General features: G+C 38.9%; 1 protein-coding gene and 1 pseudogene across 3 annotated transcripts in view; one reads left to right on the forward strand and one right to left on the reverse strand.

The window, feature by feature from the left end:
- Positions 1–23,993, forward strand: part of MCOLN3 (mucolipin TRP cation channel 3) — a 166,990-nt gene that overhangs the window by 3,789 nt on the left and 139,208 nt on the right. For 2 of the 3 annotated variants that reach the window (XM_027772257.1, XM_027772258.1), the window contains exons 2-3: positions 14,948–15,053; positions 15,616–15,926. In XM_027772257.1, the coding sequence (XP_027628058.1) occupies positions 15,924–15,926 (3 nt within the window). In that variant the 5' untranslated portion in view covers positions 14,948–15,053; positions 15,616–15,923. The remainder of the gene's footprint in view (positions 1–14,947; positions 15,054–15,615; positions 15,927–23,993) is intronic. The other variant, XM_014588166.2, reaches the window with a different exon arrangement.
- The window catches only part of LOC102471118 (serine/threonine-protein kinase NLK-like), a 10,180-nt pseudogene continuing 2,363 nt past the window's right edge, over positions 16,177–23,993 (reverse strand).

The raw sequence follows: 23,993 nt of genomic DNA on the forward strand, positions 1-23,993 counted from the left end.
GGCAAAGGTCCACTATAGAAAAACCCCCCAAAAAAAAAAAAAAAAAAAAAGAAGTTAGTAACAGCTTCTTTCTGCCATCTTGGAGCCTGTGGAGACCTGCTGGGAACAGAATTTATAAAAAGCAGCTATGTCTGGAAGGCTGGTCCAAGGCCATTTTTGCTGGATATAAGCAGGGTCTCAGGAACCAAAGGGAGCACACAGCTCTTTAAGGTGTTTATGCATGAGAAGAAATGGAATTCTATTTAGGCAAGAGGTGTGCCTATGTGTACAAAGCAAAAAACAACACAGTGACTCCTGGTGGCAAACCAAATAAAACCAGAGTAATCTGGGGAAAGGTTACCTGTGCCTGTGGAAACTGTGGCATGGTTCAAGCCAAATTCCGAAGCAACCTTCCTGCTAAGACCATTGGACATAGAATTTGTGTGATGCTGTACCCATCAAGGATTTAAAATAATGAAATGTAAATGAATAAAAATGGATTTGTGTTCAAAAAAAAAAAAGAAGTTAGTAACAAAATGAATCTGGATTTTGCAGGTAATATCTGAAAATACAAGCACAATATGATAAGCTTGAGATAGCGAGTCAAAAGATAAATGGTTGAGATCAGATCAGATGTCTTCAAAGTTGATAAGAGTGTTTTGATTGCTTGGTGAAAACAAAAGCCAGGACAGTTAAGTACTCAGACCAGGAATAGTACAGGAATAAAGGGGAAAAAGTAAGGAAACAGTGAAAATAAACAGCTAGAGGAGAAAAAGGAATATGAATAATTAAACAGTGAGAAAGGCAGATATCCATCTCACAGTTACATCAGCTAATGACAAAAAATTTATATTAATACTGACATAAAGATCGGATGGGGGGCCAGCAGATGGCATAATGATTGTGTCATTGGATTCCCATGTAGTCGACCATAGTTCGAATCCCAGACCCAAAGGCTTAAAATTCATACCAGGTGCATGTGTGTGCATACCCAGAAATCTCAAGAGCAAAATGAAGAAGCAGTTGCACCGTGGCCACCCCCCACCTGGGGGATAATTTCTCACTTTCTGTCTCTGTCTCTCTTTGTCTCTCTGGCTTGCACACACACCCTATACCAAAAATCTCTCTCTAAAAAAAAGATCAGTTAGACTGGGACAGTGGCTCAGCAGTGATGCAGTACGCAAGCATACCAGATCATGGAGGATGATGGATTCAGTTCTTCCTCAACCAATATATGTTGGGTCCATACGCCTGTGATCCTGCCTATGGGGTAGGGGTTATGCTGTGAAACCCTGTTAAGGGCATGTGTATCTCTGACTCTGTAGTACTCTCTTTCTCATGCTCTTGAAAGAAAGAAAGAGACTTAAAAAAAATAAAGGGAAAGAAAAGATCAGTTTAAAGAAAACAATTGATCTCTATTTTCTAGAAAACTTCAGAGCATGAAGTTTTAGCTATCTATAGTAATATGTGGTAAATGTCATAAAAATGCAATAAATAGTGGTTAAGGCTCTGGATTCCCACATGGCCAACCAGGAATCAAGTTTGAGACCTGGCAGTTTGAAAATCAGCCTTGGCGTGTGTACACATGTGCTCAAAATCCCAACAGGACAATGGAAGAAAGGGATCCTGACATGACTATCTCTCTGGGGGGTGATTTCTCACTTCCTCTCTCTCTGTCTTTTTCTGACGAAAACCTAAACAAACAAAAAATAAAAATGTTTAAAACATACTTATATGCAGTCAGTAATAAAAATCTAAGTAAAATTATGTGGTCATTGGGAAATGTTATAAATATTACTGTAAGCCCATAAAGCTAGAACTGTATACATGTTTGTATAGTTTTTCAGTGATCTAACTTTGTACAATACCAAAAAACATTTGTTATAATTTGGAGAGTAAAGTTGGTGTGTCATCACTGATTTATGAATTCCTCTTAGTGAAGTATAAAATGAGAGGTGTTTATTAACAGAGAATAAAAAATCGAAAGAAAAGTATTATGGGTAGTTTTTAAGAATATGTCTTAGCATTTTAAATAATTTTATATGCAGAAAAGCTTTGGATAAATATTTTGTTCACTATTCACAAAGGAATAAGCAGTAAAATTTTGGTTTGAAAAGAAATAATATGGATATTTCTGGTAATCTTCTATATGACCAGCACAATGCATACGCTCAGAAGAAATTAGTCATAATATGGGGAATATGTTTGGGGTTATTAAACACCTAACTCAAATGGGAAATAAAATATCTGTACTATTTCTAGGCAATAAATGAAGACTATTATTAGCTAATGCTGTGTAAGCAAACTCAGGTAATAAGTGATTGACTGCATTTTATCAAAGTGAAGTCTGGGCTGCTTAGTAAAGTTAATTATGACACTGCTGCTAATAGAATTGCAAAAGAGCCCACAGATGTCAACTTTTAGGATCACTTTAGATGCCTTCCTCTCATGTAGATGTTTGCAAACAAAAAATTTTTGTTTTGTTTGTATACCAAAATGCCTTGCCTGCTTTTTGCTGTAGTTTTTAATTTAGGAGAAGCTATCAGCTCAGCTGTCTGAATGATAGCTGTTGATAGATAATAATTAACCTGCACAGAAAGTTAATCAGCATTGGAAATGTTATTTGTTTGGGGACATTATTATACAGCATGAATTAGTACCACTGAGCATTCTACTAGCTTCTATCCCTGATCTTGATAGAAAAAATAATTAGGGAATGCTTTCTTTGAATAGTGTGCATGTTTTTGTTTTAATGCATGTCTATAGTTGATTATTCAATGGCTTATCTTTAGCTCTTGTTTAAGGCCAGCTGGGTTACTGTCACTAAAGCAAATGTATTGTTCATTCCTAGTTCAACGTTTAACTGTTAAAGAATCAACAGACAGTTTGTTCCCAGAGCAGAATGCTTCTCAGAATTATTTGAGACGGAAGAAAGAACGACCTTCCATGTTAAATTTGAGTGGTACTGATTCATCAGGAGTTCTTAGGCCAAGGCCGTCCAGATTAGACAGTCCACTTAGCAATCGTTATGCGGGAGACTGGAGCAGCTGTGGAGAAAACTACTTTTTAAATGCAAAAGAAAATTTAAATGATGTGGATTATGATGATGTACCTTCGGATGAGAGAGAAAATGGAGAAGATTATGGCAAGATGGATGGACCAGAAATAATGATCGAACAGTCAGTTCCCATGTCCAAAGAGTGCACATTTCAGACATACTTGACAATGCAGACAATTGAGTCAACAGTGGATCGAAAAGTCAATCTCAAAGATTTACAAGAAAGTATTGATACTTTAATTGGAAATCTGGAACGTGAACTTAACAAAAATAAGCTTAATATATGAGTGTTTGAGGTTGAGAAGTTTTATTTGGTTTTTCATAATGTATTAAAGTGTCAAATCAGTCTTTTTCATTTTCTCTTCCTATACCTCTCAAAATGATACTTTGCTTTTACACTTGAAATCTTTGATTAAATACTGATAGCTTCATGTGATTCAATTAAAACACTATTCATTAATATAAGTTTTACTAATCTCATTAGAAAATTTTTCTGGGAGTAAAGATAACTTGGAATTCTTGGGATATTTTAATTAATCTTGCCATTTCTATGGAGATAACTTTCAAGTGCACTTCATAAGACCCAGATAAGTTATTTTATTAGGCCCTCAAGGTTCTTGTATTTTATAGGAACTGCTCTTCTATAGCAGAGGCAGATGCTCCTTTTAGAGGAAAGCTCAAGCTGCTCAGTCTGATTGGCAGTTTGAGTCCTTGTACACTGCAACATCATTTGGTCACATTTCATTTGCAATGCAAATGCTGCTACAAGAAAGCCTTTTTATAAATAAAAGTATACAAATATTAATGTATTGTGTATTAACATTCAGTAATTATTTAAGCTTATGCAAATTAAATATTTTTATAATCCTGAAAGTACATATGTATTTATAAGTACATATATGTTTAGCTATTAGAATGGGAAGAGGGGTGGACTTGTAAAATCTCATGTATTTTTAAAGTCTATATGTCATGAGGCCAAAGTTATTAGCTTAAAAATGTCTTTTTCAGGGAAAGGACATTGAAGTTACAGGAAGAGTTACATAAAAACACTTGAACAAAAACATGAGAAGTATCTGAACATAAGTATTTTCTTTTTTTGAGTCGCAAAGCCACAGTATCCCTGTGAAAAGTCATCTTTTAAATTAAAATTCTCTTAATTCTTTTTTTTTTTGGAGAGATTTTCGCTATAGAGCGCGTGCGCTCACCAGACAGACAGAGAGAGACATAGAGACAGAAAGCGAGAAATCACCCCCCAAGGGGGATGGTCACGCTGCAATCCCTTCTCCTCCATTCTCCTCTCGGGATCTTGGGCACGCACGCACACGCACCCAGTGTGAGTTTTAAGACACCGGGTCCGGGATGCGAACCGCGGTCGACTACGTGGGAGTCCAGTGACATAGCCATTACACTAACTGCTGGTTCCCAAATTCTCTGAATTCTTGAAGTAATTAAGTGCCCATATTTCTGCACTGGTGACTTAAGATTAAAAAAATCTTCACCTACTTCTATGCATTTTTATATTCTGCTTTAAGTATTTATTTGTAGTAGTACATTTATCAAATTGACTTTATAATTATCCCCATTTGTTTCTAGAAACATCATCTTGCCAGCATATTATGTTATTGGTTTTTGAAAATTAACTTATTTGGCTAAGTGTACCTACAAAGTAGTCATTATAGCAATTACAGCAGTGTTTAAAATTGTAAATTTTAGAAGGCTTTTTTTATGAAATCAGAATGTATTTTTTTAAACTTTTATACCTACAGAATATGTAATTTTAAAATTATAAATAAAATTTTAATGACCTACTTTAAGGTATACCAGCCATTAAAAAACTGACTTCCTGATTTTTAAAAAAAAATAGAGTATTTAACTATTTCTATGCAATATACATTGGTAAACAGAACATCTTGTTATTTAATTTGAAGACCCATTGTTAAAAAAGGTAATTATTTTTATATGAAATTTTCATTTTCTAAAGCTTTGTGTAACAATTTAGAATACCAAAAGAATATGTGACAGATATATGTATGTGTATGTGTGTATGTATATATACACATATGTGTGTGTAGAGAGAGAGTAGTCAAAAGAAAGTACTTTTAAGTGTTTTGTAGAAAGATTGTCTCAGTTTTCTTCCTTTTGTTTGCTATATTATGTACATTGTATAATTTTAATAAGTTGTTCCAGAAAGGTAAAATTTTAATTAAAATATTGTAACCTTGTGTCTTGCTATTAATAATCATGACTTCAAGATTCACTTCTTTAATATTCTTTTTAACCGAAAGTGTTAAAGTACTGGACCATCATGTATTACATGTAATACGTGCAATAATGTGTAATAACATTTATTTGTCCGAAATAGAACTTTCCAGTGTCTGAAATACTTTAAAGTCTATGCTTATATTATTTTTTATTTATTTATAGTTTGTTAGAGAGATTTTTGCTCTAGGGCACGTGTACTCGCTGCAGAGACAGAAAGTGAGAAATCACTCCCCAGCGGAGATGGCCCTGCCACAATCCCTTCTCAGTGTCACCTGCCTTTCTCCTCTTGGGATTTGGGGCCCTCACACATACACGCCTGGCATGAGTTTCAATTCATCAACTTTGGGACTCGAAAGGTGGTCTACTACTATGTGGGAGTCCAGTGACATAACCATTACACCATCTGCTGGTCCCTATGGTTATATTATTATTTTAGATGGGAATAGTTTTAATGTTAATCTTTGACATCTTAAATAGGGAATTTTAAACAGTTTTGATTTTCTGAGTCACCTTTTATTGACTCTGTTGCATCTAAAAGGGCTGAATAAAGTTAAATGCCTTTTCTTTAAGTGACCTTTTACTTCAGATCTTTTTTGAATCTATATACCTAGTTTTTATAGTTTCTTAGGGTCTTTCTACACTGTTAGCCTGGCACTGTCATTTCTTTATGAGTCTGCAAGGTCTAATGGTTTTTAGGATTAAAGACAGTTTTAGGGGTGGGCCTGTAGTGTGGCAGTAAAGTACTGTGAAGAAGAAGCAGCCAGATCCCATATGGCTGAACAGGATTCGAGTCCCAGTCCTGGTGGCTTACATGCCATGCATGTGTATACCCAGGATTCTGATGGGATGGAGAATTGAGGGAGAAGGATTACAATGTGACCAGGCCCTGTTGGGAAGTACTTTTTCCGTTGTCTTCTCTGTTTCTCTGGTGAGCATATGCATCCTCTGGCAAATAGAATAATTTTTATACAATTGAAATGGGTAAAAAATAAGATGTCCTGATACCCACTCCAATCCCGTTTCTCAGAGCTAATAGCATATTTAGTGTTGCTGTTTCTTGATTTATCATCTAAGTAGTATCTGTTCATTGTACATTGTGAATAAGCAATTAATCTCACTCCATTTCTCCGGAATCACCATTTTTTTAAAAGAATTGTTTATTTAATTCCATCTGTTATTATTATTTTTTAGATTTAACCAAAGAGAGACAGAGAGAGAGGGAGAAAGGGAAAGCAAAAAAGCAAGCCACCAGATTTGGGACTCTTAACTGCAGCCTGCCATATGGGAATCCGGTGCCTTTAACCACCATGACACCTGCTGGCCCCTCTCACCATTTTGTAAATTGTCAGAGAGCATGTGTGCTTACCAAAGATAGAGAGAGAGAAATTACTTCCCCCACCCCCATGGGGCATGGGCACATCACAGTCTGTCTCCATCCATCTTGTCAGGATTTGGGCCCACATGCACAAGTGCCTGACATGTTTTTCAAGCTGTTGGAGCTGGGATTTGAGCTGTGCCATCGGCCATGTGAGATCTGTCTTCCTTAACCGCTAGGTACAGGGGCAGCCCTCTCCTCACCATTTTTATGTTTTTCATTCTTTTGGTTTCCTTTATTACTTTAGTTAATCTTGATTTCTTGATCTATTGATTCTTCCCTTGACTCTCTACCATTTTGGACATGACCAGCCCTGTACTTTCCTTCTAATTTATCATGGTCTTTTATCTCCTAACTTTTGTAAGCTACACTATTAGTTTATGTAATCAGTGTTAATAGATGTACATGATTTGGGGGAACTATAATTGACTAATGTTTTTCTTTTGTATGTTGATTCTAAAACTTGCAAATCAATAACTAGCATTCCATGCTGGGTTATACAGAATTGTTCAGAGGTAAAGCAGGTGATTTACTGCCCACATACCCAATCTTACATTTTCAAGTATATGCTGATTTAAGCAGAGTGTTTCAAACATAAAGGTCAAATGAATTCTTTTATAGCTATCGATTTCTCTAAATCATGAAAATGTTACTTGTTTTATCATTGGGCCATAGATTTCATAGATTTTTATTTTTCCTTAAGTATGTAATTGATAATTGTTTTCTTTCTTTCTTTCTTTTTTTTTTTTTTTTTTTGAGAGGTTTTTGCTACAGGGCGCGTGTGCTTGCCAGACAGACAGAGAGAGACATAGAGACAGAAAGCGAGAAATCACCCCCCAGGGGGGATGGTCACGCCGCAATTCCTTCTCCTCCATTCTCCTCTCGGGATCTTGGGCACGCACGCACATGCACCCGGCGTGAGTTTTAAGCCACTGGGTCCGGGACGCGAACCGCGGTCGACTACGTGGGAGTCCAGCGACATAGCCATTACGCTAACTGCTGGTTCCCTGTAATTGATATTTTTTGACAGAAGAAAAATGCTTTCTTTGCTATAACTCTGTGTTTGATCGTAGTATTGAATTACCAGATTTGTTTAGAGTGCTTTGGCTCTCATCCAGGGATTCCTGAAGTACGTTTTTGTCTTATTTTTCTCCTAAAGTACATTTTGTTGTACTATCATATTATCATCTTTATTATAATTCTGTGAGATCATTTTATGCTGCTTACCTAACTTTATCAAATTTGGACACAGTAATTTTTAGCTATTGTCCTGGAATATGTTTTCTTTGTTCTATGTTCGTTCTACCTTTTTTTTATATCCCACTCTCTGGAATTCATTTTGGTTGCTTGTAAACACATTTACAAGTGCCTCAGGTGCATGGGAGATAAACTCTTGAGTCCTTGCATTTCTGACATGGCCTTTGATTTCTTCCCCACACTTCATTTTTGATTGGACCTACAGTTCTAAGTTCAAACTTGTTTTCCTTCAGAACTTTGAAGGCATTTTACTGTTATCTTCAAGCATCCAATCTAGCAGTAATCTGAGCTAGAAAGCTGGTGATTCAGACCAGGGTAGAAGCAATAGAGATGGGGTAAAATGGATTTTGGATACACTTGAAGGAGGAGCTAAAGAAATCTGCCTGTGGACTTTGGCAGGAATACAACCTGAGCACCTGAAAGATAAGAGTTGCCACTCAATAAGAGGGAAATGACTATTTAAAAAATAAGTTCCTTGTACTGGATGTTGGTATTATTAACATAGTGGATATCAAGAAGCCTTATAACATCCTGTCGTCTCTTAGTACTAACCTGGTGATGATGCTTCTAGTCACTGCTACAATAAGAGAGCAAGAAGACTTCGTATACGTCTAGGTCAAGTCACACCTAATAAGAAAGTTTCAAATTGTACAGGGACCCTAAAGAAATAGGTTTGGGTAGTAGCATAGTTCCTGAAAATAATTTCATTTCCAGACTACAAATGACATGGACAGTGAGGATTTATCATTTTAAAACATCAATATTTAAATACTTGGAGATGAAAAAGTTGTTTATTAGTAACAAATCCTAACTTGAGTATTACCTGAGGACCTGGGCATGAAGGCTCTTTTGCTCTTTTCCCTGCCCAGTTTTCATTGTGAAATTGGAACGACTCCTATGGCCAATTATTGAAGTGCCACACATTGGAGTTCTTAGCTTAGTCAAAAACTGACTGGCTAATCCAGGCAGAATTGAATTCATTACAGAAATTAGTGTGTCAGAGGGAAGGTTGGAAGTTGTTTTTATCTTTGTCTAGGAGGTAGTTCCACAGGCATCACATATCAACTGGCATACTTAAGAGTTATGTTCTTTATATGTTATATCTCAGTTGTTTTAAGTATTAGGTCGTCAGGAAAGTCATGATGTATTTTTCTATGCAGAAACATGTCACAAGTTTCCTGACAATTCAATATATACGTATTTTTAAATGCGCAAGCTGGAGAAATAGACTTGGAAAATAAGCAGAAAGTAAGAGAGGCTGGGTAACCAGGGGGACAGCCACCAAGGTCATGCCCGGATGTGGTGCTACCATTACAGCCACTGCCAACAACAGCCTCCCATGCCACTGGAATTAATTATGAAGTATCTCGGGCACTGGCAGGTGGCGTAGTGGTTAAAGGCTCTGGACTTCCTCATGGCCAACTGTGGTTCATGTCTCGGACCTGGTGGCTTGCTTTCTCACTTTCCTTCTCTCTCTCTCTCTCTCTGATCAAACTGGAAAATAATAATAAAGTTAAATAAATAATAATTCTTAAGAAAAAATTATAAAGCATCTCTGCTGCTTTGCATTGTCTCTAATTCAAAGTCCCCAATGAAAGCATCAAATTATACCCCAACCACCAGGAGTAAGAGAGCAATTTCCCCAAACAGGGTCAAAATTTGATGACTATAAGAAGGGGTTTGAATGCTGAGCAGGCAAAGCAGGAACAAATGTCCACAGCACTTCCCTAGGCTTCGTCTGACCCCAAACTAGTCTTTCCTTACCCTAGTCCGTCATATCTCAGCCATCAAAATGTTCGAGCCTGTTGGTCTCGTGTCTTAGAACTGAACTTCAAGTGGGTCCCTGCTAACACTGGCCTAAACCACCATCATTCCTTGTCCTCTTCCTATTTCAACTCTGTTATTGCTCTCCTCTCTCCATACCCACAATTCCTTCTATTTGTAGAAGTTAAAGTCATTTATAGAAGACAAGCCACATCGTTTTCTAAGTCCTTTCCTTTCCTCCTGCGCTCTAGCAACATTGAGGACCTGTCTCCTGTCTGATGATCTTTGCACTTACCATTCCCTCGGTCTGGAAAGCCCTTTTTCCAGATCTTGGCTAGCTCTGTTGTCATTCAGTTCTCTGCTCCAATGTCCCTTCAAAGAGGCTCCTCTGACAATCCAACCTAGCCTGGTTCTTGGGGATTGGGGAAAGAAGAAGATGGTGATTTCTGTTTGTTGTAAATGAGGTCGTCAGGAAAGTCATGACGTATTTTTCTGCTTTTCTATGTAAAAATGTTACATGACTTTCCTGACAACCCAATAGTTATAGTACTCTGATTAAACTGTGGACATTTAGAGCTTCGCTGAGTGTTTACATTTAAACCAAATTTAAGAAGAAAAACTAAAAAACTGTATCCACATCCGTTATCACTATCATATCACGCAGGCTTGCTTTCATCAAGGCATGTATCACTATCTGAATCACCTTGTTTATTTATTATCTATGTGTATTGCACTCTTCTGGGATGTACTCTCTGTGCAGGGACCTCGTGTATTGGTTCATAACCATATGCGTAGGATTGTAATAAGGAAGATGTTCACTTGGTTCTTAGTAAATTGATTTTTTTTTTTTTTTTTGGTCAGGAAAAGATTAAGGACTATAAGATGCAATGTCTATGTACTTTAAAAAGTATTTTCTCTCAGGAACCAGCAGTTAGCGTAATGGCTATGTCACTGAACTCCCATGTAGTTGACTGCGGTTCGCATCCCGGACCTGGTGGCTTAAAACTCACGCTGGGCGCGTGTGCGTGCGTGCCCAAGATCCCGAGAGGAGAGTGGAGGAGAAGGGATTGCGGCGTGGTCATCCCCCCTGGGGGGTGATTTCTCGCTTTCTGTCTCTATGTCTCTCTCTGTCTGTCTGTTGAGCGCACGCGCCCTATAGCGAAAACCTCTCCAAAAAAAAAAAAAAGTATTTTCTCTCAAGTAAATTATTCATGGTTAAGAAAGTAATGCTATTATTTTTAATGATTTGTCTTTCTTTTGGAATTAAAGTGGTATTGGGAAAATTAATGACTTAAAAAGTTAGTGGGTTTGGATCAGCAGGTGGCGTAATGGTTATGTCGCTGGACTCCCACATAGTCAACTGTGGTTCGAGTCCTGGACCTGGTGGCTTATAACTTACACTGGGTACACGCCCACGCATGTGTGTGCATGTGTGCCCAAGATCCCAGAGGAGAATGGAGGAGAAGGGATTGTGGCGTGGCCATCCCCCTGGGGGATGATTTCTTGCTTTCTGTCTCTCTGTCTCCTGGAAGCGCGTGCACTCTATAGTAAAAATCTCTCTCAAAAAAAAAAAAAAAAGGTAGTCAGTTGGTAAATTTTGGGTAATATTTTTTGTTTTTTTGTTTTGTTTTGTTTTGCTACTGAATATAGTAGAAACAGTTATTTTAATACATGTATGAAAAAGGTACATTTCACCATAAGAAAGGAAGGTCTCCAAGAAAGATTTTGTCAAATTGCATTATTTATTTCTTTACAGAAATTATGAGCAAACTATAGCCTCTATATGTTGGCCAAATTTGCTTTAGACCTGGAAAAACCTACTTTAAATTAATTAGTTTTAAAAGAATTTTATTTTAATTAACTAATTAATTAAAAATTGACCAAAGAGGGACAGAGTGACAGTGAGAGCAAGAGAGGGAAAGTGAGAAAGCAAGCTTCCAGGTCTGGGACTCGAATCATGGTCGGCCATGTGGGAGTTCAGTGCCTTTAACTACCACACCACCTGCCAGTCCCCCCTATTTTTTACTTTATTAAAAGAAAATATTTTCATAAACTTGAAGAAATTCTGTAAATAGAGCTCTTGCTTACTAGAAAGAGTAGCAGAGAAGCCACTTTGGGGAGTGGACTCTACACTTAATGTTTTTATTTTCCTCAATGTCAAGTGTTTTAAGAAAGAAAAATAAGTATTACTTGGGCTGGGTCGGTTTCATCCTTCTTTGATAAGACCACCTGGCATGCTTTTAAATCTTTTATGTTAATCTTGAGTTTTTGCTTAATGGCAATAGAGATATAGAGAAAACTTGGTGTTGAGTTAAAAATTTTATTGGGTTGTTGGAAAAGTCATTTTGCTTAGAAAAATGCATCATGAGTTTCCCAACAACCTAATATATGCTTTGATTGGAAATTCTGTTCTTCAAAATAAACTCTTCCAGGGGAGTTCAAAATTCCAACTTTAGAAAAATACAGTGGATTTAACGAAAGGGAAAACCTCTCACATTCAAGACTTTTTTTAAGTAAAAGTTATGAGACAGCATGCCAGCTGCAGCTATTGAACAGTGACCCCTTGTTCCTGACCTTTGTTCCGGTAAGGAGATGCAAGTTGCCAGCCAATTTGCATCTGTTCTTGCCTAACTTTCTCTCCCTGTAGCCATTGTAAAACCCATTCTAACCTAAGAGCAAATCTGAATCATCAGGTAAGCGAAAGCTGATTGTCTAAGCTGGTAGATAAGAAATGTCAGATAATAAAGTGCCTTCTGTCCAAGGTTACAAGCCTGTGTTTGATCTGTGCTCACTTAATTAAAACTCACCTATAAAGCCAAAAAATATATACATAAAAGAAGCTATATTAGTATATTTTTCCCTCAACATTATATTATGAGCACTTTCAAGTATAAAGAAGAGTTGAAAGTTATACAGTGAACACCCATGTTTCTGTCATCTGGATTCTATAAAATTTTTGCTGTATTTGCTTGATAACATATCTGTCCATAACCTGTCTTAATTTGGGGGACATTTCAAAGTAAGTTGCATCATCAGTATACATCACAATAAGCATCATTGGGGAAGCCAAAAAAAAAACAAAAAAAAACAAAACTGAACTGGACATAAACTTGGCATGATTATAATTAACCTCTAAAAGGCTCGTAGTGTGAATACACCATAAATCTGAGGATTTATCACTGTTTGAAAGGTCCAACATTACTATTAATAACCTCTAAAAAGCAATGAGTATTTTGAGTTATCTTGTGATTTTTTTTTCCACATTCCTTTTGGCTATCCTAGACTTCTAACATTTACAGTCCTACCATGTTCAAGTAGCATCCATAATACTATTTTCTCTAAAATATGAATAAAACTTTATATTGCTGCCATAAGTGGAAAACAAGTATCACTTGTCATAAACAAGTTAAGCATAGCTTTTCCCCCCCTAAGCACTTAAAGAAATTCATGATTATTAAGATAATTAAGATTGGTGTTCTGACCCAGCCTCAGGAGCATAGGCAGGAAGGGTGCTGCTGGGTGATACTGGATGCCATATGGGAAGGTGCTGGGTTTGGATCTTGGATCTCCCTGAACACCTGTGGAAACACCTGTGATCCTGGCTGGATGCAGGGCTTAGGGAAGAGTGTAGGGCAAAGACCTTGTCTAGAGTGCCCTCCAACTCTCAGGAGAAAAAAAAACGATGTGTGTTCTGTGTATAGTTTATGTACAACTGGGCATGTTCACCCTACTTTGGGAAATAGTGATAGCTACCATTCTTTTCCCTTGTCCTGTAGTAAATTCTGGACTCAAGTCAAAGTTGTATTGGCAGCTGGACACACAGATAACATCAGACTGTTTTCTTTATAGGAGACAAAAGCTTGCCTGCCTATATCCTATCTGGAGCCGGTTTTACAGTCCTACCATGTTCAAGTAGCATCCATAATACTATTTTCTCTAAAATATGAATAAAACTTTATATTGCTGCCATAAGTGGAAAACAAGTATCACTTGTCATAAACAAGTTAAGCATAGCTTTTCCCCCCCTAAGCACTTAAAGAAATTCATGATTATTAAGATAATTAAGATTGGTGTTCTGACCCAGCCTCAGGAGCATAGGCAGGAAGGGTGCTGCTGGGTGATACTGGATGCCATATGGGAAGGTGCTGGGTTTGGATCTTGGATCTCCCTGAACACCTGTGGAAACACCTGTGATCCTGGCTGGATGCAGGGCTTAGGGAAGAGTGTAGGGCAAAGACCTTGTCTAGAGTGCCCTCCAACTCTCAGGAGAAAAAAAAAACGATGTGTGTTCTGTGTATAGTTATGTACAACTGGGCATGTTCACCCTACTTTGGGAAATAGTGATAGCTACCATTCTTTTCCCTTGTCCTGTAGTAAATTCTGGACTCAAGTCAAAGTTGTATTGGCAGCTGGACACACAGATAACATCAGACTGTTTTCTTTATAGGAGACAAAAGCTTGCCTGCCTATATCCTATCTGGAGCTGGTGCAGGCTCTCCTACAGCACAGTTAGGGAGGGTCTGCCTGCAGCCTGTTTGAGATTGTGTCCCAAGTGGGACCTATTCTTCATGAACCTCGTAGTCCCCACACTGGCAGAAACAGAGCCAAAGCTCGATCCTAGCAGCCTGAATTTCTGCCTTGGGAACTTCTCCGTGGCTCTGGCTGCATTTTCTTTTTCATTTTGTTTCTTCCTACACTTTTAACTCCCTCTTGCCAGCACATCTTCCCCAAACTATGCTAACCTAAGAGCGGCAGGAGGCCAACAATACACCTTTCCCTCCTAAAATTAAAACCAAGACAGAGGAGTTAGACATAGGGTGATCAAAACACCAAAATCATTACTGATGAAGGTAAGCTGGAGAATTTGGCTTGGGTCAAGCAGGCTTCCATGTACATCTGTGATCTGATCATTCCCACCGAGTCACTGGCAGAGTTCCTGGGGAAAAAAAAGGCCTTGTCTGGCCGGGGCAGAGCCTGTCCACGTTATTAAAAAAAACGTTACCAATAGGCTGACTGTGGTGAAAGAATACCGACAGCACCCAGTCAAGCTCTCTCTCAAGCCCTCAATTCCACTTAGATGAGTCATCCTTTGTTACTTGGGGAACAGTGAGTAAGGGGAGCAGAGAAAAGTTGGAAGTGATTCTCCGTACTCTTTCTTTTCAAGAAGTAAAAAAAAGTTCCCTTCCTTTTACGAAAATAGACATATAGGATGTTATCCCTTAACAGTTGTCTCCTATTGCTTCCTCCTTCAGTGACCAGCTGTCTCAAGACAAACTTTGGGACCCTTCTACAAATGGAACAGGAAATGAACATGCTGAACTGCATTTAGGCAGCTAAAAACAACACAAAGATTTCCAGGTAATTACTAGGCAATTGCTGCTATGGGGCATGCCATTCAATGTGCATAGGGGCTAAAAACTGGGTATATTCTCACCTTCCTTGACAAGTTCTTTCTTCCTTGGGCCCCCGTAGCTATGTGCCAGCTCTGGCTGCCTTAAGCCTCCAAAAGCCCAACCAGTCTTCCTATGCCCAACATCATCTGCCTCCTCTTTCTCTACTTCCACGGAAAACTCAACTTCTCTTTGGTTCTACAGTCTCACCTGGAAGGGTCAGTCTCATCATCTGATAAAAATACTAGGATTTTAACAATGAATAGGGTTTATTTGAACTTTATTATGAAGCAGGAGCTTACTAAACCCTTTATGAAACCATACCTAAGAAAATACTGGAAGAACTTATTTCCTCTTGATTAGTCCTGTTATCTGTGGGGGTCCCTTGTTGCTGCTGCTTAGGTTCAGTCGTATACAGCTCTGAAAGACTGTTGGCTTTTCAGCTCAACTTTCCATATATACTTGCATCCTCAGTTATCAAGAACAACATGTAAGCCATTATCAGTTACAGCCTTCATGCCTTTACACAGGACCCAAGTCCCAAAGGAGTTGTTGGGCTTCCAGAAACAATCTACTGGAAGTTATATGAAAGTCAGAATTATAGATGTAAAATGAAAATAAACATACATGAAGGATGTAAGCTAACCAGCTTTGAAAAAGAACAAAGTTGGAGGACCAAACCTGATGAAGCCCTGGTGAATTTATCAGCAGAGGGAATGAGACAGACAGGCAGACTGGGCTCTGCTCAAGCTCTTGCCTATCAACACGCAAGGTCTTCCATCACCCAGCCAGCAGGAAGACTCTCACCAGATGCTGCCCCTGGACCTTGTGCCTCCAAATGGTGAGTTTTGTAAGCCTTTATCTGTATAAATCACTTACTTATGAGATTATTTAGATTTCTTTTTGCTATTTTCTTCAGTGTGTTACTTTTTATGTATTGTTTTTCTTTCAATGAATTATTTGTGGACACTCGAACAAAATGAGATATTTAGAACTGGCAATAATGAATGAGTATAATGGCCTTTCAGTATACAACTAGGGGCTTGCTTGCCTCCTACACTTAGCTGTTTCTTGTCTTCCTTACTCCCACTCTAGCTGCACCAAACTTCTAGGGCTTTGCTTGAATATGGTCCTACATCTTTGCAGTGTGGCTCCCTCTTTGGGAAACTCCCTACTTTCCTTCTAGCCCAGTGGTTCTTGGGGAGCAAGATGTGAATTTTACCCAGCCTCACCCACTGGGGATATTCAGCAATGTCGGGAGATGTTTTTGTTGTCATAACTGAGGAAGTGCTATTGGCATCTAGTGGGTAGAGGCCAGGGATGATGTTAAACCCCTACAGTACAGAGGAGAGCCCTCACAACAAAGAAGCATTCCACCCAAATGTCAACAGAGCTGAGGCTGAGAAACCCTGTGTAGTCCCTCCATCCGCAGCTTACTTCACCTGCTCCCTCTTCAAGCCTTCGTTCAGTAGGTGCTTGCTCAGAAGCAGGGAGGTTAGCTAGCCTTCCTTCAATTGCTTGTTCGCCTATGTCTCCCCCTTCTGTCCAATGAGTCTTATAGTCCTGGCTTGTATTTTTCAGTCACCACAGGTCATTCGCACAAGCAGCCAACACCAAGAATCCTGGCTTCAAATGTGGGTTATCTTGGGGTGGGTGATGGCATAAATAAAACAACCTCAGTATTCCTAAGCTTTGAACACTCTTGCAAATACTTGCATATTTTTATTTATTTATTTTTTCTTAAAGAGGTTTTTGCTATAGGGCATGTGCAACTTGCCAGAAAGACAGACAGAGAGACAGAAAGCAATAAATCACCCCCCACCACCACCAGGGGGGGATAGCCACGCCGCAATCCCTTCTTCTCCATTCTCCTCTCAGGATCCTGGGCACATGGGCACACGTGCCTAGCATGAATTTAAGTCACCAGGCCAGGACTTGAACTGTGGTCGACTACATGGGAGTCTAGCAACATAGCCATTGTGCCAACTGCTGGTGCCACATATTTTTATTCTTTTTAGGGACATATGCTTGAGGAAGAGTGTTCATGTTACAAAATAAAGTGTTCAAAGTCATTAGAATAGTTCTCTAATATCTTTTATTTATTTACTTACACGACCTTTATTTAACTGTATCTAATAAATATTTTTTAAAACTGGCTTTTTTCTTTTTTATAAAAGTAGTTAGTTTAAAATATTAAAGCAATACAGGGACCAGCAGTTAGCGTAATGACTATGTTGCTGAACTCCCATGTAGCCGACCGCGGTTCAAGTCCTGGACCCAGTGGTTTAAACTCACGCCAGGTGTGTGTGCATGCATGCCCAAGATCCCGAGAGGAGAATGGAGAAGGGATTGCGGTGTGGCCATCCCCCTGGGGAGTGATTTCTCGCTTTCTATCTCTCTGTCTCTCTCTGTCTTTCTGGCGAGCGTGCGCACCCTATAGCAAAAACCTCTCAAAAAAAAAATAAATTAAAGCAATACAGAGAGCACAAGACAAAAGTAAAAAAAAATCAAATCTGTATATACAAAAAAATGGTTAGTTTACATATTGGTAAATATCCTTTCAGACATCTCAGAGGATGTAAAATATATACGTAGGTGTATATATGACATCTTGCAAAAACGGAGCTGTGTATGTACTGTTCTGTAATTTGCTTTTTAAAAATTTTTTGCTATAGGGCATGTGTGCTTGGTGGAGAGGCAGAGAGAAAGAGAGAGTAAGAGAGAAAGAGAAAGAGAAAGTAAGAGAATACCTCCCAGAGTGTATGAACATACCATAATCCCCTCTGATCTGTTCTCTTCTTGGGACTTTTGGGTATACATGCACATGCGCCTGGATGTTTTTCAAGCCATCATGTGTGGTACTTAAATGGTTGCAGTCAGCCATGTTGGGTCCAGTCACCTTAACCATCAAGCCACTGACTGGCCCTAATTTTTTTTTAACTTAACGCTATATCTTGGGTATTATTCCTGGTCAATACACGTAGATGTACATCATGATTTTATTGAATTTATGGTGTTACCTTTTATAGCAACCACAGACCCCACTCAATTTCCAGGGGAGGAGAAATAAAGTCTATCTTTTGGTGAGAGTGTGGTAAGAGCATGTGGGACAGGATATATAGCTCTGGCCATTTTTGAGAATCATTCTACCACCACAGAATCTTGTCATGGTGAAATTACAACTTTTAAGTGGCTGAGTACTCAGAATTCATGGCCCTGATCATGATCTCCATATTTCTCTTACTTTGTGTTTTTTGTGACTTTAAATGCTACTAAGATCACATTATTAATTCCTTTTAATTTCTCTAAACAAATTCTTGTGAACACTGTTCATTTTTCATAGGAGAGCTATACAATAACTATTTTTTCAAACGCGTATAGGTACTGTGTACTGCATATGGTGCTAATTCATTTTAGAGAGTCTTTGAATTGTTGGTGGCTTTCTTACCATGAAGAGGGGATGGCATTTTCAAGGAAGCAGAGGGGAGAGCGAGCATACCATGGATGGAGAACAGTGAGCAGAAGTAGAGGAGGGCAGAGCCTTAAGAGATGGGTTTGAAAAACCTGAAGTGGGTTGCACCATGGTCTAGTGGTTAAAGGAACCAGATACCACATGGGCAACTACACCATTTGAATATTGACCTGGTGGCTTGAAAAACATGCTAGGCATATGTACATGAGTGCCCCAAATCCTGACAAACTGAAGAAATGAAGGAAAAGGGATTGCTGCATGACCATACCCAGTTGGAGTTTGCTTTCTTTCTTGGTCACTCTGTCTCTGTCTGTCTCTCTCTGGCGTGTTCACACCCTTTGGCAAATTAAAAATTTTTTAAAAAGCCAGGGGGGCCATACCGTCAGAGGGCAGAACTTAGACCCAGTCTCAGAGGTAAGAAGGAGTTATTGAAAGGTGGCGAGTAGAAAAGTGATGATGATCAGATTTAATTTTTAAATCATCACTTTAGCTTTATTGTTGAGTATTCAAAAGCATGGGATTTAGAGTGATATGTAAATTCCAGTTTACCCACTTACTGTATAATTTGACATTTTCTTAATACTGTAGGGGGCCTGCAGGTGGCATGATGGTTGGGGGTGCTGGATTCCCACATGTCTGGCTGCAGTTCGAGTCCCAGACCTGGTGACTTGCTTTCTTGCTTTCCCTTTCTCTCTCTCTCTGTCTCTCTCTGGTCGAATTAAAAAATAATAGCAAATTGAATTAAATAAATAATTCTTTTAAAAAAGGAATATTATATGCTTTTTCAATCTGTAGACACAGTTATTTTTCAATTTAGGATTTTTCTTTTCCTTTTGATATCTTGGCTTTTTTATTCTCCTGGTCTTATTAATTGAGTGTAGATTTAAGTCCTAACTTAAAGTTGTGCATGCATTTCTCATGAGGTAAAAGTGTTCTCTTTTTTTTTGGTGGGGGGGGAGAGATATTTGATATAGGGTGAGTGTACTCACCAGAGAGACACTCCACAATCTCTTCTCCTCCATTCTCCTTTCAGGATCTTGGGCAAGCACACTCACATATCTGGTGTGAGTCTTAGGCTGCTGGGTCCGGGACTTGAACTGCAGTTGATTATGTGGGAGTCCAGCAACACAACCATTATGCCATCTGCTGATCCTGGGTGTTCTCTAATCTACCGAGATTTGTCAGGATAGGCCAGGCTATGAACAAATAAACTCAGAAGTCCTAGTGGTTTAATACCAGTGAAGGGTTATTCTCTGCATATGGAAAGTCCCATACAGGTTGAGAAATATTTCCCTATTTTATAAATGATGACATCCGAAACATGGCAGGGACAGATAAAGTTGGAGGACTTCATGAGATGAATGAAAGTCAGGCCAGGAGTGGTTTCTGTCCCTTCTTCTCATGTTCTATCAGCATAAATCCCGTCACAAGGCTCCAATCTAACTGCAAGGAGGCTGACAAATGTCAGATAGCACATGTGGACAATAAGCGACAGTGGATTCTGACCCCTTCCTACCCAGGTTTTCTGTCACTTTCAGTCAGTTCAAATTAAGGTGCTTATAATGAGCTGATGAGGAGTCTTTTTGTTTCAAATTCTGCCTATAGCATACATTTCTGAGACCTGTACTCCTCACTAATACTCCTTACTTCTGGAATATGCTCTCTCTTAATGTGCTACTATGGCCTGCTGGAGAAATTCAGATAAATAAAATTTCAATAGTCTCAAAAAATAAAAGATATACAATTGAGGGCTGGCCCCCTCATTGACATGGATGTGTGTGGAATAAGAGGGACATATACAATGTCTTCCTACCTTTTGAAAAGGTTTCTATCTTCATAAGGGTGTGTCTCATTTCTGCCCCTTCCTTTTTTTTTTTAGCTTTGGTCTTTAAGACCTATATAATTGTTAAGCCAAATTAATCAATACTAATACATGTAAATAGTTTATCCCATGGGGAATGTGAACAGAACATCTTGGTTAGCTGAATGTTAATTAAACACTATTAGGAATTACAATGAATAAAAATATACTACAATAAATATAAGTAAACTTCCCAAACTTGTTTAGCATCTGTTATTGTTATCTCATATATTTTTAAAATAGCACTAAGACTTCACAAATCACTTTTATATGTTTTGTCTTAATGTTTATAATTCTGTGCAGTTGGAACTATTATCCTCATTTATTAAGCAAAGAAAAGAAGAGTCAGAAAAGTTATTTATTCAACATTACAAAGCCAGAGACCAGCTGAGCTGGGACTTTACTTGGCTGTATATTGATAGCCATCAGTAATTTCTGTCCAGTTCTACAGACATGATTAATCTGTTGAATTCTACTGATTTAAGCCACCAGGTCCAGGACTTGAACTGCACAGAAGGCCATGTGGGATCTAGCCACCCAAACTTCCCTTGGCTAGACCCTGAATTTGGTTATAAAAACAATAAATCTTTAATAATAAGTTGCTTATTTATCTTTTGTTGTCATAAGTGTTCACTGTAAAACTAGAAAATAAGGAAGTTCTAGTTTTTGGTTGTTAGGATTCTGAATACTTGGAAATTTATTCTAGTTTTTTGTGTAAGATTTAGATCCCATACAATCTAGAAATTTCATTAAAAAATCAAAAGTTGGGATCAATTTTCATTGTTAATTTTGCTTAGTCTGAAATAAAGCAGACTTTTCTATATTTTAGATTTGACTATTACAGACATTTTTTCAAATAATTATGTTCTCTTACTTATTTTTAAAATCCATCATAGAGCATGTGTACATGCGAGAGAGAGAGAGACACTCTCTGCAGGGATTGCTCCCACCACAGTCCACTTTGTCCAGTCTTGCAGACCACCAGGACCCTGGCGTGTGCACTTGCAGCCCGTATGTTTGCAGGCCAACGGAGTAGGGGAGTCAGGTCATGGTGGCATATGGCTTTCAGATCCGCAGCCCATTACACTACCAGCTGCACCACAGAGGCTGGGCCTGAGAATTCTGTTCTTAAAAATAGCTCCCAGTGCAGCCCATGACGTGGAGGTTTGGGTGGCTAGATCCCACATGACCTTCTGTGCAGTTCAAGTCCTGGACCTGGTGGCTTGAAAAACATATCGAGTGCGTACATGCGCGTGCCCAAAACCCCAAAAGGAGGGAAAAATGGAGAAGGATTTTGGTTACTTATTCTCTCTCTCTCTCTGTCTCTCTCCATTGAGTGCATGTACCTTCTGGTGAAATTTAAGAATATACATGATTCCTAGGAAAAGCTGGAAAATGCATCTCTAGTTGACAAGGAAGAAATAAAATCTATTTTGCATCTTTTCTACCTCCTCTTAAGAGAAAAAGAATAAAAACATCGTAGATATCACATATACAAGTGAGTTAGAAAAAACTTATTTTCTTCTTTAAATTTGGAGCATCAGCGTGGTTGCAGGGAAACACAACCTGAATTATTTGCTGTACTCACTCAAGTGTATGTACTTTTTATATCATATTTGTTTAAGAGAGAGCACTTGAAAACAATTATATACTTTTTTTTTAAAACCCATTTCTCCAGTAGGCTTCCAAGTTTGGTTTCATTGGTGTGTAGGATTCTACGCTGATGGTGTACTCTTGTTTTCTGTGATCCTGTGACCCAAGCAAGTCCTCAGCCATGGAAGGACTGACTTCATTACACAGAGTGTGATCTGCCCTTCACTAAGATATTTAATTTCCGTGATGGGAGCCTTGCTCAGTTCCATAGTATCTGCCCTGGCATGGCAACCTAGCAACAGGTGGAAAGCTGTCTACCCTGGGCAGCCAGGGATAAAAGGGCACAGGGAAGTGTTAATTATTTACAGTGGTGGATTAGTGGCACTGTGGAAGGACACGTGGGCTACAGTCTACCAGGGATTGCCTTTCATCTGAAGTGCACACAAATGATGTTCTTTTTTCTTTTTTGAGAGTTTTTTTTTTTTTTTTTTTTTTTTTTTTTAGGGGGGCGGCCCTTTCCAAGGGGAAAAGACAGAAAGTGATAAATCAACTCCCGGGGGGCTGGCCATGCCACAATCCCTGCTCCTCCATCCTCCTCTCGGGATCTTGGGCATGCACGCACATGCGTCCGGCATGAGTTTAAGCCACCGGGTCTGGGACTTGAACCACGGTTGACTACATGGGAGTCCAGCGACATAGCCATTATGCCACCTGCTGCACCCCAGGGCCTGAAAATATGCCAACTTAAGTATACTTATCTTAGTGGGCAAAAAGCAAATTGTAAAGATGAATGATAATTAAAATTTATCTACGTAAGTCAAATATAATCAAAGGATTAATTTTCAAAGTAGCATTTTCAATTCTTCAAAAAAGAAAGCCGCTGTTCAAATGTTAAAAACTGTGTCCAACATTTGTGGTCTCATATTAAAATGATCAAAGGCTAAAATTAAACTAGACGTGCATAGTCTGAAGTCACATTTAAGTCTGGAAGACATTCCTGTTACTATTATTAGTAACAGAAATGTGAAAATCAGAGATGATTACACAGAACAAAGAGGGAACGCTATGGTTTCTTTGGTGTGTGCGTATGCTTGTATCTGAGACCAAGCAAGAAAAGAAGGCAATATTCACTAAGCACCAGCTATGTGCCAGGTATTTTACATACATCGTCTTTGTATGAAGTAGGGTGGGTAAAACTATTATCTCCATTTTCTGGATGAGGTAACTAAAGCATGCCCGAGCTGATGGGATTTGGACTCAGGTCTTCCAGGATCCAGTCTTCCTCTCACTTTAGTCTGTAAGCCAGACCAAAAGACAGAGGCAAAAAAAAAAAAAAAGACTGTGTTAACACTTGGTACGTTTGGGAAAGAACGGGCAGTAGGGGAAGGGTAGGCGCTGTGGGGAGTTAGCACCAGTTAACTCCATTTGCATTTATACCCATTATCTCTGCATCTCTGTTAGAGGTGGTAGCTTCCTAGCTCGAGCCTCACCTGTGCTCTCTGCTGGGATTCGGCAAGTCTGGTCTTGTCTGCCAAACGGAGGGTCTGGGCCAGAGAAAAGGACATTAGCTTGAGGGGTTGAAGAGCTTCAGTGAGAGCTCATCTTAGGGAAGGAGGAGGCAGCACAGTGAATCTGTCTAGTTTTTAAAGCCTTGGCATCAAAGGGAACTGTAACATAATTAAACCATGCACTGTGGCCTGACACTCGTCCTCAGGCCTTTCCTCTCTCCTTCCATAGGGACCAGCCCTGAGCTGAGGTCTCTCCCTCTCGTCCTGCTCTCTGCCTCAGTAAATCTCTTGCACAACCAATCCAGCTTTCATGTTTGCTTCTTGCTGAACTTGAGCTAACAAGGAAGTGTTGTCCAGCACTTTCCCCCGTTATAACCCACTACACAGCATTAGCACTTTGGAGACGGGAGCTTGAGTGCTTGTAGTTGTGGGCTGGTGTTTTTTTTTTTTTTTTTTTTTTTTGGGGGTTTTTTT

Source organism: Tupaia chinensis, unplaced genomic scaffold, assembly GCF_000334495.1.
Source record: "Tupaia chinensis unplaced genomic scaffold, TupChi_1.0 Scaffold000263_1, whole genome shotgun sequence".
In the NCBI taxonomy this organism is placed as follows: domain Eukaryota; kingdom Metazoa; phylum Chordata; class Mammalia; order Scandentia; family Tupaiidae; genus Tupaia; species Tupaia belangeri.